The sequence below is a fragment of the Nerophis lumbriciformis genome, linkage group LG02 (genome assembly GCF_033978685.3).
Source record: "Nerophis lumbriciformis linkage group LG02, RoL_Nlum_v2.1, whole genome shotgun sequence".
NCBI lineage: Eukaryota > Metazoa > Chordata > Actinopteri > Syngnathiformes > Syngnathidae > Nerophis > Nerophis lumbriciformis.
The window spans coordinates 3,769,756-3,786,308 of record NC_084549.2 but is presented as its reverse complement, the minus strand read 5'-3'; the positions used below and the strand labels follow the sequence as shown (position 1 = coordinate 3,786,308).

Genomic DNA, 16,553 nt, shown 5'->3' with positions numbered 1-16,553 from the left:
TATATTACAACTTTAAAGGTGTATAGTACAACTGTGTAGGTGTATATTACAACTTTATGCGTGTATAGTATAACTTTATACGTGTATAGTACAACTTTATACGTGTATAGTACAACTTTATAGGTGTATATTACAACTTTATAGGTGTATATTACAACTTTATAAATGTATATTACAACTTTATAGGTGTATATTACAACTTTAAAGGTGTATAGTACAACTGTATAGGTGTATATTACAACTTTATAGGTGTATATTACAACTTTATACGTGTATAGTATAACTTTATAGATGTATATTACAACTTTAGATGTATATTACAACTTCATAGGTGTATATTACAACTTTATAGGTGTATATTACAACTTTATAGGTGTATAGTACAACTTTATACGTGTATATTACAACTTTATAGGTGTATATTACAACTTTATAGGTGTATATTACAATTTTATAGGTGTATATTACAACTTTATAGGTGTATATTACAACTTTATACGTGTATAGTATAACTTTATAGGTGTATAGTACAACTTTATAGGTGTATAGTACAACTTTATAGGTGTATAGTACAACTTTATAGGTGTATATTACAACTTTATACGTGTATAGTATAACTTTATAGGTGTATAGTACAACTTTATATGTGTATATTACAACTTTAGAGATGTATATTACAACTTTAGATGTATATTACAATTTTATAGGTGTATATTACAACTTTATAGATGTATAGTACAACTTTATAGGTGTATAGTACAACTTTATATGTGTATATTACAACTTTTTAGATGTATATTACAACTTTATAGGTGTATAGTACAACTTTATAGGTGTATAGTACAACTTTATAGGTGTATATTACAACTTTATAGGTGTATATTACAACTTTATAGGTGTATATTACAACTTTATAGGTGTATATTACAACTTTATAGGTGTATATTACAACTTATAGGTGTATATTACAACTTTATACGTGTATAGTATAAGTTTATAGGTGTATAGTACAACTTTATAGGTGTATAGTACAACTTTATAGGTGTATATTACAACTTTATAGATGTATATTACAACTTTATAGGTGTATATTACAAATTTATAGGTGTATAGTACAACTTTATACGTGTATATTACAACTTTATAGATGTATATTACAACTTTATAGGTGTATATTACAACTTTATAGGTGTAAATTACAACTTTATAGGTGTATAGTACAACTTTATAGGTGTATATTACAACTTTATAGGTGTATAGTACAACTGTATAGGTGTATATTACAACTTTATAGATGTATATTACAACTTTATAGGTGTATATTACAACTTTATACGTGTATTGTACAACTTTATAGGTGTATATTACAACTTTATAGGTGTATATTACAACTTTATAGATGTATATTACAACTTTATACGTGTATAGTATAACTTCATGGGTGTATAGTACAACTTTATACGTGTATAGTACAACTTTATATGTGTATATTACAACTTTATAGATGTATATTACAACTTTAGATGTATATTACAACTTTATAGGTGTATATTACAACTTTATAGGTGTATAGTACAACTTTATAGGTGTATAGTACAACTTTATAGGTGTATAGTACAACTTTATAGATGTATATTACATTGTTATAGGTGTGTATTACAACTTTATAGGTGTATAGTACAACTTTATAGGTGTATAGTACAGCTTTATAGATGTATATTACATTGTTATAGGTGTATATTACAACTTTATAGATGTATATTACAACTTTATAGGTGTATATTACAACTTTATAGGTGTATAGTACAACTTTATACGTGTATATTACAACTTTATAGGTGTATAGTACAACTTTATAGGTTTATAGTACAACTTTATAGATGAATATTACAACTTTATAGATGTATATTACAACTTTATAGATGTATATTACAACTGTATAGATGTATATTACAACTGTATAGATGTATATTACAACTGTATAGGTGTATATTACAACTGTATAGGTGTATATTACAACTTTATAGATGTATATTACATTTTTATAGATGTAACCTATTCAGTGGCTAGAGTGTCCGCCCTGAGATGGATAGGTCGTGAGTTCAAAACCCCGGCCGAGTCATACCAAAGACTATAAAAATGGGACCCATTACCTCCCTACTTGGCACTCTGCATCAAGGGTTGGAATTGGGGGTTAAATCACCAAAAATGATTCCCGGGCGCGGCCACCGCTGCTGCCCACTGCTCCCCTCACCTCCCAGGGGGTGATCAAGGGTGATGGGTCAAATGCAGAGAATAATTTCGCCACACCTAGTGTGTGTGTGACAATCATTGGTACTTTAACTTTAACTTTAACTTTATATTACAACTTTATAGATGTATATTACAACTTTATAGGTATATATTACAACTTTATAGGTTGTTGTTTTAAAATGTCTCTGACAATCTTGCACTTTTCTGTTTTGGAAATGACATGAATGTTTGTGCCACTGCTTAATAACTGTTTAATAAATACACTTTTACTTGTGATTTCCCTCTCTGCATGAACATTTAAAAGTAGCATATATTAATGCAGTATGAAGAAGAATGTTTTAATGTAGACACATAGAATCATCATACTGCTGTCATTATATGCAAGGCAAAATATCCACATATATATGGTGTATCATGACATGGACTAAACATATTGAGATATTAATAAAAGGCCGTATCGCCCAGCCCTTAATTCAAAAGATGTGTCTTTGTTGTAACCAGGTGAGGCCAGTGCATCCACCATGTGGGACAACCAGGTGTGGAGGTATCTCCATGGCGACGGGGAGGAGACAGAGCCCCCCTTCCTGGTCCAGGACTTCATCCACACGGCCCAGCCGGGGGCCAAGGTCATCATCATGCTCCGAGACCCCGCAGAGAGGTGGGCCCAGCAGGCAGGTCTTCACCGTCGTCCACAGAGCCTCATCTGGTTTTTCCCCTCCTCTCCAGGTTGTACTCGGACTACTTGTACTTCAACGCGGCCAACAAGTCAGCGGAGGACTTCCATCAGAAGGTGGTCAGATCTGTCAAGCTCTTCCAGTCCTGTCTTCTGGGGAGGTCTCTCCGATTCTGTGTGTACAGCACCAGCCTGGCCAACTCACTTCAGGTCTGCTTCTGACCTTCTAGACTGGGTGATAGGAGCGGCCAGTTATGACCTTTGGCGCCCTCTTTTGGATCTTTTTGCTCAGTGCAGCTTGAACAGCTTTTAACTTGAGCCGAGAATTTAAATTGAATCTAAGAGGGGAGAAAGTTCTTGATCACTCTGACTGACTAAAAGCAAGACAAATTGCTCAAAAATGTTCATTTTGTCTTCTTATTTATACACTTTTTCAAATGTTCTTGTAATCAGACCATATTTTGGGTATATTAGATGGAATCTTTTACCTGACATGTTTGGACTGTCGTCTGCAGTCGTCTTCAGAAGGGTCACCTGACCACTGTGACGTGTTGCCTATCAGCTGTTCTTATAGGCGTGGCCAACCAGGCACACCTGTCAAGTCTACCCCCCCGCCGCTTGATGGTTAATGGAGGAGGGAGTCCCAGGTATGCTCCCGCATCCTAATTGATGGTTTCCTTGGGCCGCTTCCTTAGTTCGATCGCCTCCTTAATCCATCGTTTGTGCCGATGATTTTGCCGCTGTCCCGGTCCATGATGTGGTTATTTATTTTGCATTGTTCTTTTATGGCTGGTTTGAAGATTTCCTGTTGGTTTTTTTTTGTTTTAGGGTTCTTGTAAACCTTCCAGTTGTCTCTTTTTCAATCGATGTCAATCAATCAATGTTTATTTATATAGCCCTAAATCACAAGTGTCTCAAAGGGCTGCACAAGCCACAACGACATCCTCGGCACAAAGCCCACATAAGGGCAAGGAAAAACTCACCCCAGTGGGACGTCGATGTGAATGACTATGAGAAACCTTAGAGAGGACCGCATATGTGGGTAACCCCCCCCCCCTCTAGGGGAGACCGAAAGCAATGGATGTCGAGTGGGTCTGACATAATATTGTGAGAGTCCAGTCCATAGTGGATCCAACATAATAGTAAGAGTCCAGTCCATAGTGGGGCCAGCAGGACACTATCCCGAGCGGAGACGGGTCAGCAGCGCAGAGATGTTCCCAGCCGATGCACAGGCGAGCGGTCCACCCTGGGTCCCGACTCTGGACAGCCAGCACTTCATCCATGGCCACCGGACCTGTGTCCTCCCCCTTCACAAGGGAGAGGGGGGCAGAGGAGAAAATAAACGGCAGATCAACTGGTCTAAAAGGGGGGCTATTTAAAGGCTAGAGTATACAAATGAGTTTTAAGATGGGACTTAAATGCTTCTACTGAGGTAGCATCTCTAATTGTTACCGGGAGGGCATTCCATAGTACTGGAGCCCCAATAGAAAACGCTCTATAGCCCGCAGACTTTTTTTGGGCTCTGGGAATCACTAATAAGCCGGAGTTCTTTGAACGCAGATTTCTTGCCGGGACATATGGTACAATACAATCGACAAGATAGGACGGAGCTAGACCGTGTAGTATTTTATACGTAAGTAGTTAAACCTTAAAGTCGCATCTTAAGTGCACAGGAAGCCAGTGCAGGTGAGCCAGTATAGGCGTAATATGATCAAACTTTCTTGTTCTTGTCAAAAGTCTAGCAGCCGCATTTTGTACCAATTGTAGTCTTTTAATGCTAGACATAGGGAGACCCGAAAATAATACGTTACAGTAGTCGAGACGAGACGTAACGAACGCATGAATAATGATCTCAGCGTCGCTAGTGGATAAAATAGAACGAATTTTAGCGATATTACGGAGATGAAAGAAGGCCGTTTTAGTAACACTCTTAATGTGTGACTCAAAGGAGAGAGTTGGGTGGAAGATAATACCCAGATTCTTTACTGATTCGCCTTGTGTAATTGTTTGGTTGTCAAATGTTAAGGTGGTATTATTAAATAAATGTCGGTGTTTAGCAGGACCGATAATCAGCATTTCCGTTTTCTTGGCGTTGAGTTGCAAGAAGTTAGTGGACATCCATTGTTTAATTTCATTAAGACACGCCTCCAGCTGACTACAATCCGGCGTGTTGGTCAGCTTTAGGGGCATGTAGAGTTGGCTGTCATCAGCATAACAATGAAAGCTAACACCGTATTTGCGTATGATGTCGCCTAGCGGCAGCATGTAGATACTAAAGAGTGCAGGGCCAAAAACCGAACCCTGAGGAACTCCGCACGTTACCTTAACATAGTCCGAGGTCACATTATTATGGGAGACGCATTGCATCCTGTCAGTAAGATAAGAGTTAAACCACGACAAAGCTAAGTCTGACATACCAATACGTGTTTTGATACGCTCTAATAAAATATTATGATGGACGGTATGGAAAGCAGCGCTAAGATCAAGAAGCAGCAACATAGATGACGTATCAGAATCCATCGTTAGCAGTAGATCATTAGTCATTTTTGCGAGGGCTGTCTCCGTAGAGTGATTTGCCCTGAAACCGGATTGAAAAGGTTCACAGAGATTGTTAGACACTAAGTGTTCATTTAGCTGCTGTGCGACAATTTTTTCGAGGATTTTGGAAATAAAGGGAAGGTGGGACACCGGTCGGTAGTTAACCATGAGGTCAGGATCAAGGTTAGGTCTTTTGAGCAGAGGATGAATAACCGCTTTCTTGAATGCTAGGGGAACAGTGCCAGAGGAAAGTGATAAGTTTATAATATTTAGCACTGATGGACCTAATAATACAAAACGCTCCTTGATAAGTTTCCCAGGAAGTGGGTCAAGTCTTTTTCACATTCTTTCTGATGTTCTTTCTTCCTTGTGTTGAACATTCTCCCTGTCTCTCCCATGTATGATTTTTTTGCATGATTTGCACGGGATTTCGTAAAGTACTTTGCATTTCTTATCTTGTTCTATTTTCTCTTTTGGATGTAGAAGTAACTGTCTTGTTTTTGTGTGAGGTTTAACTGTTGTGTTTATTTAGTGTTGTTTCATGACCCGCTGTTATTCCCCTATTGTATGGTAAGGTTATGACCTTGTTTTTCTTTGGGTTTCTTCTTTGTTCACTTTTCCTTGTTTTTTAATTGCTGTTCTCCTACACGTCACAGTGGTCAGGTGACCCTTCTGAAGAAGACTGCAGATGACAGTCGAAACATGTCAAAGATTCCATCTAATATACCGAAAATATAATCTAACCCTAACCCTAACCCTGATAAATGTTTGGTTATGTCCCCGCAGGTGAGGCTCAACCTGGGCCTCTATATCGTCTTCTTGCTGGACTGGTTGAGCGTCTTCCCCAGGGAGCAGATCCTGGTTCTGCGCCTGGAGGACTACGCTACAAACCTTGAAGGCACGCTGGACGAAGTCTTCTCTTTTCTGGAAGCAGGTGAGTAGACCTGTGAAAGTGAAAGGCTTCATGTAAAGTGGGATGATTCCAATCGCTTCATTGTGGTCTGGACCAGAGGTCTTCAACAGGGGTCTGTGACCCTCACCTGGTCCACAGAGGTACTGCAGGGGAGTTGAAATGTTTTGGTTTATTATATGTACACATTTGTATGTCTCCCTACAATGTTTACATACATGAATTGATCCAACACACTCCAGTGTCACTTGTAATACTCTTCCATACCACTGGGTGGCAGCAGGTTGCTTTGTAGGCCTACTTTGACACAAGAGAATTGGTGATACTTGGATGTTGTGGTTTGAATTCATTGCGTCAGGTATTTGATGAGAACGACTTTACATTTTCAAAATAGGCTACCGAGTTTGTTACGTTTTCTGCCGGTCGTGTTGGATTTTGTCAATGAAAAAATGTGCCTTGGCTCAAAATAGGTAGAACAACACTGCCTTACAGGTTTGAAATAAAAGCATGGATAAATATTTATCCGTTATTCCCCGCCTGGGGAATCTGTGGTGGGCTCTCCTATTTCTGGGGCTGAGGTTGCCGAGGTAGTTAAAAAGCTCCTCGGTGGCAAGGCCCCGGGGGTGGATGAGATCCGCCCGGAGTTCCTTAAGGCTCTGGATGTTGTGGGGCTGTCTTGGTTGACAAGACTCTGCAACATCGCGTGGACATCGGGGGCGGTACCTCTGGATTGGCAGACCGGGGTGGTGGTTCCTCTCTTTAAGAAGGGGAACCGGAGGGTGTGTTCCAACTATCGTGGGATCACACTCCTCAGCCTTCCCGGTAAGGTCTATTCAGGTGTACTGGAGAGGAGGCTACGCCGGATAGTCGAACCTCGGATTCAGGAGGAACAGTGTGGTTTTCGTCCTGGTCGTGGAACTGTGGACCAGCTCTATACTCTCGGCAGGGTCCTTGAGGGTGCATGGGAGTTTGCCCAACCAGTCTACATGTGCTTTGTGGACTTGGAGAAGGACTTGGGGAGTGCTCAGAGAGTATGGGGTAACGGACTGTCTTATTGTGGCAGTTCGCTCCCTGTATAATCAGTGTCAGAGCTTGGTCCGCATTGCCGGCAGTAAGTCGGACACGTTTCCAGTGAGGGTTGGACTCCGCCAAGGCTGCCCTTTGTCACCGATTCTGTTCATAACCTTTATGGACAGAATTTCTAGGCGCAGTCAGGGCGTTGAGAAGATCTGGTTTGGTGGCTGCAGGATTAGGTCACTGCTATTTGCAGATGATGTGGTCCTGATGGCTTCCTCCGGCCAAGATCTTCAGCTCTCACTGGATCGGTTCGCAGCCGAGTGTGAAGCGACTGGGATGGGAATCAGCACCTCCAAGTCCGAGTCCATGGTTCTCTCCCGGAAAAGGGTGGAGTGCCATCTCCGGGTTGGGGAGGAGATCTTGCCCCAAGTGGAGGAGTTCAAGTACCTCGGAGTCTTGTTCACGAGTGGGGGAAGAGTGGATCGTGAGATCGACAGGCGGATCGGTGCGGCGTCTTCAGTAATGCGGACGCTGTATCGATCCGTTGTGGTGAAGAAGGAGCTGAGCCGGAAGGCAAAGCTCTCGATTTACCGGTCGATCTACGTTCCCATCCTCACCTATGGTCATGAGCTTTGGGTCATGACCGAAAGGACAAGATCACGGGTACAAGCGGCCGAAATGAGTTTCCTCCGCCGAGTGGCGGGGCTCTCCCTTAGAGATAGGGTGAGAACCTCTGTCATTCGGGGGGAGCTCAAAGTAAAGCCGCTGCTCCTCCACATGGAGAGGAGCCAGATGAGGTGGTTCGGGCATCTGGTCAGGATGCCACCCGAACCTCTCCCTAGGAAGGTGTTTCGGGCACGTCCGACCGGTAGGAGGCCACAGGGAAGACCCAGGACACGCTGGGAAGACTATGTCTCCCGGCTGGCCTGGGAACGCCTCGGGATCCCCCGGGAGGAGCTGGACGAAGTGGCTGGGGAGAGGGAAGTCTGGGCTTCCCTGCTTAAGCTGCTGCCCCCGCGACCCGACCTCGGATAAGCGGAAATGGATGGATGGATGGATGGATAAATATTTAGGTTTTTACATTTGTCTGTGAGCGCTTTGAGTATTTAACAATAGAATAGCGCGATATAAAATCTAATCCATTATTTTTATAAAAGTATTTGGCCACCTGCCTTGACTCACATATGAACTTGAAGTGCCATCCCATTCCTAACCCATAGGGTTCAATATGACACCTTTTGCAGCTATTACAGCTTCAACTCTTCTGGGAAGGCTGTCCACAAGGTTGCCGAGTGTGTTTATAGGAATTTTCCACCATTCTTCTAAAAGCGCATTGGTGAGGTCACACACTGATGTTGGTGGAGAAGGCCTGGCTCTTAGTCTCCGTTCTAATTCATCCCAAAAGTGTTCTATCGTGTTCAGGTCAGGACTCCGTGCAGGCCAGTCAAGTTAATCCATGTCTTTATGGACCTTGCTTTGTGCACTGGTGCACAGTCATGTTGGAAGAGGAAGGGGCCCGCTCCAAACTGTTCCCACAAGGTTGGGAGCATGAAATTGTCCAATATGTTTTGCTGTCCTGGAGCATTCAAAGTTCCTTTTACTGGAACTAAGGGGCCAAGCCCAACTCCTGAAAAACAACCCCACAGCATAATTCCTCCTCCACCAAATTTCACACTCGGCACAATGCAGTCCGAAATGTAGCGTTCTCCTGGCAACCTCCGAACCCAGACTGGTCCATCAGATTGCCAGATGGAAAAGTGTGATTCATCAGTCCAGAGAAGGCGTCTCCACTGCTCTAGAGTCCAGTGGCGACGTGCTTTACACCACTGCATCCCACGCTTTGCATTGGACTTTGTGATGTATGGCTTAGATGCAGCTGCTCGGCCATGGAAACCCATTCCATGAAGCTCTCTGCGTACTGTACGTGGGCTAATTGGAAGGTCACATGAAGTTTGGAGCTCTGTAGCAACTGACTGTGCAGAAAGTCTTTGCACTATGCTGACCTCTCTGTCAGTTTACGTGGCCTACCACTTGGTGGCTGAGTTGCTGTTGTTCCCAAACTCTTCACTTTTCTTATAATAAAGTTGACTTTGGATTATTTAGGAGCGAGGAAGTTTCCCAACTGGATTTGTCGCACAGGTGGCATCCTATGACAGTTCCACGCTGGAAATCACTGAGAGCGGCCCATTCTTTCACAAATGTTTGTAGAAACAGTCTCCATGTCTAAGCGCTTGGTTTGATACACCTGTGATTAGTGATTAGGACACCTGATTCTCATCATTTGGATGAATGGGCCAAATACTTTTGGCAATATAGTGTAGCTTGCGATTAGAGCAGATGTAGTTGCCAGCTCGCAATTCTCGATCTAGTTGGTAGCTTGCGATTAGTGTTATTCTAGCACAGACCTGGGCATATGAAGGCCCGGGGGCCACATGTGGCCCGTTGAGCTTTTCAATCTGGCCCACCGGACATTCCCAAATAATTTTTTTAGATCTTTAAGATGGAAAGTGTAGCTGCTATTATCCATCCATCCATCCATCCATCCATCTTCTTCCGCTTATCCGAGGTCGGGTCGCGGGGGCAGCAGCTTAAGCAGGGATGCCCAGACTTCCCTCTCCCCAGCCACTTCGTCCAGCTCCTCCCGGGGGATCCCGAGGCGTTCCCAGGCCAGCCGGGAGAGATAGTCGTCCCAGCGTGTCCTGGGTCTTCCCCGTGGCCTCCTACCGGTCGGACGTGCCCGAAACACCTTCCTAGGGAGGCGTTCGGGTGGCATCCTGACCAGATGCCCGAACCACCTCATCTGGCTCCTCTCCATGTGGAGGAGCAGCGGCTTTACTTTGAGCTCCCCCCGAATGACAGAGCTTCTCACCCTATCTCTAAGGGAGAGCCCCGCCACTCGGCGGAGGAAACTCATTTCGGCCGCTTGTACCCGTGATCTTGTCCTTTCGGTCATGACCCAAAGCTCATGACCATAGGTGAGGATGGGAACGTAGATCGACCGGTAAATTGAGAGCTTTGCCTTCCGGCTCAGCTCCTTCTTCACCACAACGGATCGATACAGCGTCCGCATTACTGAAGACGCCGCACCGATCCGCCTGTCGATCTCACGATCCACTCTTCCCCCACTCGTGAACAAGACTCCGAGGTACTTGAACTCCTCCACTTGGGGCAAAATCTCCTCCCCAACCCGGAGACGGCACTCCACCCTTTTCCGGGCGAGAACCATGGACTCGGACTTGGAGGTGCTGATTCTCATCCCAGTCGCTTCACACTCGGCTGCGAACCGATCCAGCGAGAGCTGAAGATCCTGGCCAGATGAAGCCATCAGGACCACATCATCTGCAAAAAGCAGAGACCTAATCCTGCAGCCACCAAACCGGATCCCCTCAACGCCTTGACTGCGCCTAGAAATTCTGTCCATAAAAGTTATGAACAGAATGGGTGACAAAGGGCAGCCTTGGCGGAGTCCAACCCTCACTGGAAACGTGTCCGACTTACTGCCGGCAATGCGGACCAAGCTCTGGCACTGATCATACAGGGAGCGGACTGCCACAATCAGACAGTCCGATACCCCATACTCTCTGAGCACTCCCCACAGGACTTCCCGAGGGACACGGTCGAATGCCTTCTCCAAGTCCACAAAACACATGTAGACTGGTTGGGCAAACTCCCATGCACCCTCAATGACCCTGCCGAGAGTATAGAGCTGGTCCACAGTTCCACGACCAGGACGAAAACCACACTGTTCCTCCTGAATCCGAGGTCCTCTCCAGTACACCTGAATAGACCTTACCGGGAAGGCTGAGGAGTGTGATCCCACGATAGTTAGAACACACCCTCCGGTTCCCCTTCTTAAAGAGAGGAACCACTGCTATTATGATGTTTTCAATTGACCATAAGTCTTGAACTATACTAAGTATTTCAATGGTTGGAATCTGCACTTTTGCATGATATTTTAGTGACTAGTGTTGTCCTGATACCAATATTATTTCGATACTTTTCGGTAATTTGCGATGCTTTTCTAAATAAAGGGGACCGGAAAAAATTGCATTATTGGCTTTATTTTACAAACTCTGTTTCCATATGAGTTGGGGAATTGTGTTAGATGTAAATATAAACGGAATACAATGATTTGGAACTGTGGACCAGCTCTATACTCTCGGCAGGGTCCTTGAGGGTGCATGGGAGTTTGCCCAACCAGTCTACATGTGCTTTGTGGACTTGGAGAAGGCATTGGACCGTGTCCCTCGGGAAGTCCTATGGGGAGTGCTCAGAGAGTATGGAGTATCGGACTGTCTGATTGTGGCGGTCCACTCCCTGTATGATCAGTGCCAGAGCTTGGTCCGCATTGCCGGCAGTAAGTCGGACACGTTTCCAGTGAGGGTTGGACTCCGCCAAGGCTGCCCTTTGTCACCCATTCTGTTCATAACTTTTATGGACAGAATTTCTAGGCGCAGTCAAGGCGTTGAGGGGATCTGGTTTGGTGGCTGCAGGATTAGGTCTCTGCTTTTTGCAGATGATGTGGTCCTGATGGCTTCATCTGGCCAGGATCTTCAGCTCTCGCTGGATCGGTTCGCAGCCGAGTGTGAAGCGACTGGGATGAGAATCAGCACCTCCAAGTCCGAGTCCATGGTTCTCGCCCGGAAAAGGGTGGAATGCCATCTTCGGGTTGGGGAGGAGACCCTGCCCCAAGTGGAGGAGTTCAAGTACCTCGGAGTCTTGTTCACGAGCGAGGGAAGAGTGGATCGTGAGATCGACAGGCGGATCGGTGCGGCGTCTTCAGTAATGCGGACGCTGTATCGATCCGTTGTGGTGAAGAAGGAGCTGAGCCGGAAGGCAAAGCTCTCAATTTACCGGTCGATCTACATTCCCATCCTCACCTATGGTCATGAGCTTTGGGTTATGACCGAAAGGACAAGATCACGGGTACAAGCGGCCGAAATGAGTTTCCTCCGCCGGGTGGCGGGGCTCTCCCTTAGAGATAGGGTGAGAAGCTCTGTCATCCGGGGGGAGCTCAAAGTAAAGCCGCTGCTCCTCCACATGGAGAGGAGCCAGATGAGGTGGTTCGGGCATCTGGTCAGGATGCCACCCGATCGCCTCCCTAGGGAGGTGTTTAGGGCACGTCCGACCGGTAGGAGGCCACGGGGAAGACCCAGGACACGTTGGGAAGACTATGTCTCCCGGCAGTCCTGGGAACGCCTCGGGATCCCCCGGGAGGAGCTGGACGAAGTGGCTGGGGAGAGGGAAGTCTGGGCTTCCCTGCTTAAGCTGCTGCCCCCGCGACCCGACCTCGGATAAGCGGAAGAAGATGGATGGATGGATGGAATGATTTGCAAATCCTTTTCAACCCATATTCAGTTGAATATGCTACAAAGACAACATATTTGATGTTCAAATTGATAAACATTTTTTTTTTTTTTTTGCAAATAATAATTAACTTAGAATTTGATGCCAGCAACACGTGACAAAGAAGTTGGGAAAGGTGGCAATAAATACTGATAAAGTTGAGGAATGCTCATCAAACACTTATTTGGAACATCCCACAGGTGTGCAGGCTAATTGGGAACAGGTGGGTGCCATGATTGGGTATAAAAGTAGATTCCATGAAATGCTCAGTCATTCACAAACAAGGACGGGGCGAGGGTCACCACTTTGTCAACAAATGCGTGAGCAAAGTGTTGAACAGTTTAAGAAAAACCTTTCTCAAGCAGCTATTGCAAGGAATTTAGGGATTTCACCATCTACGCTCCGTAATATCATCAAAGGGTTCAGAGAATCTGGAGAAATCACTGCACGTAAGCAGCTAAGCCCGTGACCTTCCATCCCTCAAGCTGTACTGCATCAACAAGTGACATCAGTGTGTAAAGGATATCACCACATGGGCTCAGGAACACTTCAGAAACCCACTGTCAGTAACTACAGTTGGTCGCTACATCTGTAAGTGCAAGTTAAAACTCTCCTATGCAAGGCGAAAACCTTTTATCAACAACACCCGGAAACGCCGTCGGCTTCGCTGGGCCTGAGCTCATCTAAGATGGACTGATGCAAAGTGGAAAAGTGTTCTGTGGTCTGATGAGTTTTATGAAAACTGTGGACGTCGTGTCCTCCGGACCAAAGAGGAAAAGAACCATCCGTATTGTTATAGGCGCAAAATGTAAAAGGCAGCATGTGTGATGGTATGGGGGTGTATTAGTGCCCAAGACATGGGTAACTTACACATCTGTGAAGGCGCCATTAATGCTGAAAGGTACATACAGGTTTTGGAGCAACATATGTTGCCATCCAAGCAACGTTACCATGGACGCCCCTGCTTATTTCAGCAAGACAATGCCAAGCCACGTGTTACTTAAGCGTGGCTTCATAGTAAAAGAGTGCGGGTACTACACTCTTAGAAATAAAAGTGCTAAGTAGAACCATATAAGGTTCTTCGGCTCGTCCTCATAGGAGAACCCTTTTTGGCTCCAGGTAGAACCTTTTTATAAAGGTTCCACCTGGAACCCTTTTGGAGGGTTCTACCTAGAACTGTGTGTGTAAGGTTCCACCCAGAACCCCCCATGAGAGGTTCTACAAAGAACCCACGCAGGGAGTTCCACTAAGAACCCTTTCATGTTTCAAGGGTTTCATCTAGAACCCACACAGGGAGTTCCACTAAGAACCCTTTCGTATTTCAAGGGTTTCATCTAGAACCCACACAGGGAGTTCCACTAAGAACCCTTTCGTTTGTCAAGGGTTTCATCTAGAACCCATGCAGGGAGTTCCACTAAGAACCCTTTCAGGTTTCAAGGGTTTCATCTAGAACCCACACAGGGAGTTCCACTAAGAACCCTTTCGTATTTCAAGGGTTTCATCTAGAACCCACACAGGGAGTTCCACTAAGAACCCTTTTGTATTTCAAGACTTTCATCTAGAACCCACGCAGGGAGTTCCACTAAGAACCCTTTCGTATTTCAAGGGTTTCATCTAGAACCCACACAGGGAGTTCCACTAAGAACCCTTTCGTTTGTCAAGGGTTTCATCTAGAACCCACGCAGGGAGTTCCACTAAGAACCCTTTCGTATTTCAAGGGTTTCATCTAGAACCCACACAGGGAGTTCCACTAAGAACCCTTTCGTTTGTCAAGGGTTTCATCTAGAACCCATGCAGGGAGTTCCACTAAGAACCCTTTCAGGTTTCAAGGGTTTCATCTAGAACCCACACAGGGAGTTCCACAAAGAACTCTTTCATGTTTCAAAGGTTTCATCTAGACCTGACACAGGGGGTTCTAAAAACATCCCTTTTCAAAGGTTTTCACCGATAACCGTCTTGTCTTCTGAGGGTTCTATAAAGAACCATATTGTATTCTACAGATCAGTTTAGTTCATGTTATATTGTGGTCATTTATCATGTTGACATTGAACAAACATTTTAATGAGAAAAACATTTATTTAAAGATAGGCACCATTATTGGCAAATGTTATCAGGGAGTATGTCCCTGGTGACACAGGATCTTACCCATGCTTTCAACAATCCCTGAAGAACTCTTTCTTCCAAAAACGGTTCTCTGAATCAAAATAGTTCTTACTGGAACCCTTAGTGTTAGTGAGAACCCTTTTAAAACCAATTATTCAGAAAAGGGGTTTTAAAGGGTTCTCTGGATCAAAATGGTTCTTACTGGAACCATTAGCGTTACCAAGAACCCTTGAAAAACCCTTTCTTCGGGAAAGGGTTTTTCAGAAGCAAATGGTTCCAGTTAGAACCTCAGCCCTTGTAGAAGAACCCTTTTAGAACCTTTTAGATTAAAAAGTCAAAGAGCGTCAAATTGTCATATCAGTTACACAACAATAGTGTTTTGAGTACAATCTGTGCCATGTTGTCAGGTCCTTTACCCAAAGAAGCGAAGGCGGCGCTGGTCCAAAGGCCGTCGTCCAACACCCGGCGAGCGGCCGACAAGAACCTGGGCCCCATGCTGCCGTGCACCAGGAGGCTCCTGGGGGACTTTCACCAGCCCTTCAACCACAAGTTGGCCTCTGTACTCCAGGACCAGGTTTTCCTTTGGAGTGACTCTTGACTTCCTTCTTGGAAAGACACTCAAGTCAGGTTTGCATTCTGCTATTTATTTCTTTGGAGAGAGGTTGCGTATTTTTTTTTTATTATTCAAAAGTCCAACAAAATAATACACACTAATACAATAATAGTACAATTCCAGCAACATTCAGAATAGAAATAAACAGAGCAATTGAGGACACACAAACATGACACAAAACAATCCAAAAGTACCGTATTTTTCTGAGTATAAGTCGCTCGGGAGTATAAGTCGCACCGGCCGAAAATGCATAATAAAGAAGGAAATAAACATATATAAGTCGCACTGGAGTATAGGTCGCATTTTTGGGGGAAAATGTATTTGATAAAAGCCAACATCAAGAATAGACATTTGAAAGGCAATTTAAAATAAATAAAGGCTGAATAAGTGTACGTTATATGAGGCATAAATAACCAACTGGTATGTTAACGTAACATATTATGGTAAGAGTCATTCAAATAGCTATAACATATAGAACATGCTATACGTTTACCAAACAATCTGTCACTCCTAATCGCTAAATCCCATGAAATCTTATACGTCTATTCCAGGGGTGCTCACACTTTTTCTGCAGGCGAGCTACTTTTCAATTGATCAAGTCGGTGGGGATCTACCTCATTCATATATATAATTTATATTTGCTTATTTATGAAATATATGTTTTTGTTAACAAGTTAAAGGTGTTTAATGATAATGCAAGCATGTTTAACACATATAGTTAATATTGTTAATACATTAAAGGTGTTTAATGATAATACAAGTATGTTTAATACATATAGTTAATATTGTTAACAAGTTAAAGGTGTTTAAAGATAATGCAAGCATGTTTAACACATATAGTTAATATTGTTAACAAGTTAAAGGTGGTTAAAAATAATACAAGCATGTTTAACACAAATAGTTAATATTGTTAACAACTTAAAGGTGGTTAAAGATAATACAAGCATGTTTAACACATATAGTTAATATTGTTAACAACTTAAAGGTGGTTAAAGATAATACAAGCATGTTTAACACATATAGTTAATATTGTTAATACATTAAAGGTGTTTAATGATAATACAAGTATGTTTAATACATATAGTTAATATTGTTAACAA

General features: G+C 43.7%; 1 protein-coding gene across 2 annotated transcripts in view; it reads left to right on the top strand.

The window, feature by feature from the left end:
• Positions 1-16,062, top strand: part of LOC133606398 (carbohydrate sulfotransferase 15-like) — an 80,687-nt gene extending 64,625 nt beyond the window's left edge. For both annotated transcript variants that reach the window (XM_072915045.1, XM_072915043.1), the window contains 4 exons: positions 2,755-2,911; positions 2,980-3,136; positions 6,251-6,398; positions 15,248-16,062. In XM_072915045.1, the coding sequence (XP_072771146.1) occupies positions 2,755-2,911; positions 2,980-3,136; positions 6,251-6,398; positions 15,248-15,438 (653 nt within the window). In that variant the 3' untranslated portion in view covers positions 15,439-16,062. The remainder of the gene's footprint in view (positions 1-2,754; positions 2,912-2,979; positions 3,137-6,250; positions 6,399-15,247) is intronic.
• Positions 16,063-16,553: the final 491 nt, after the last annotated feature.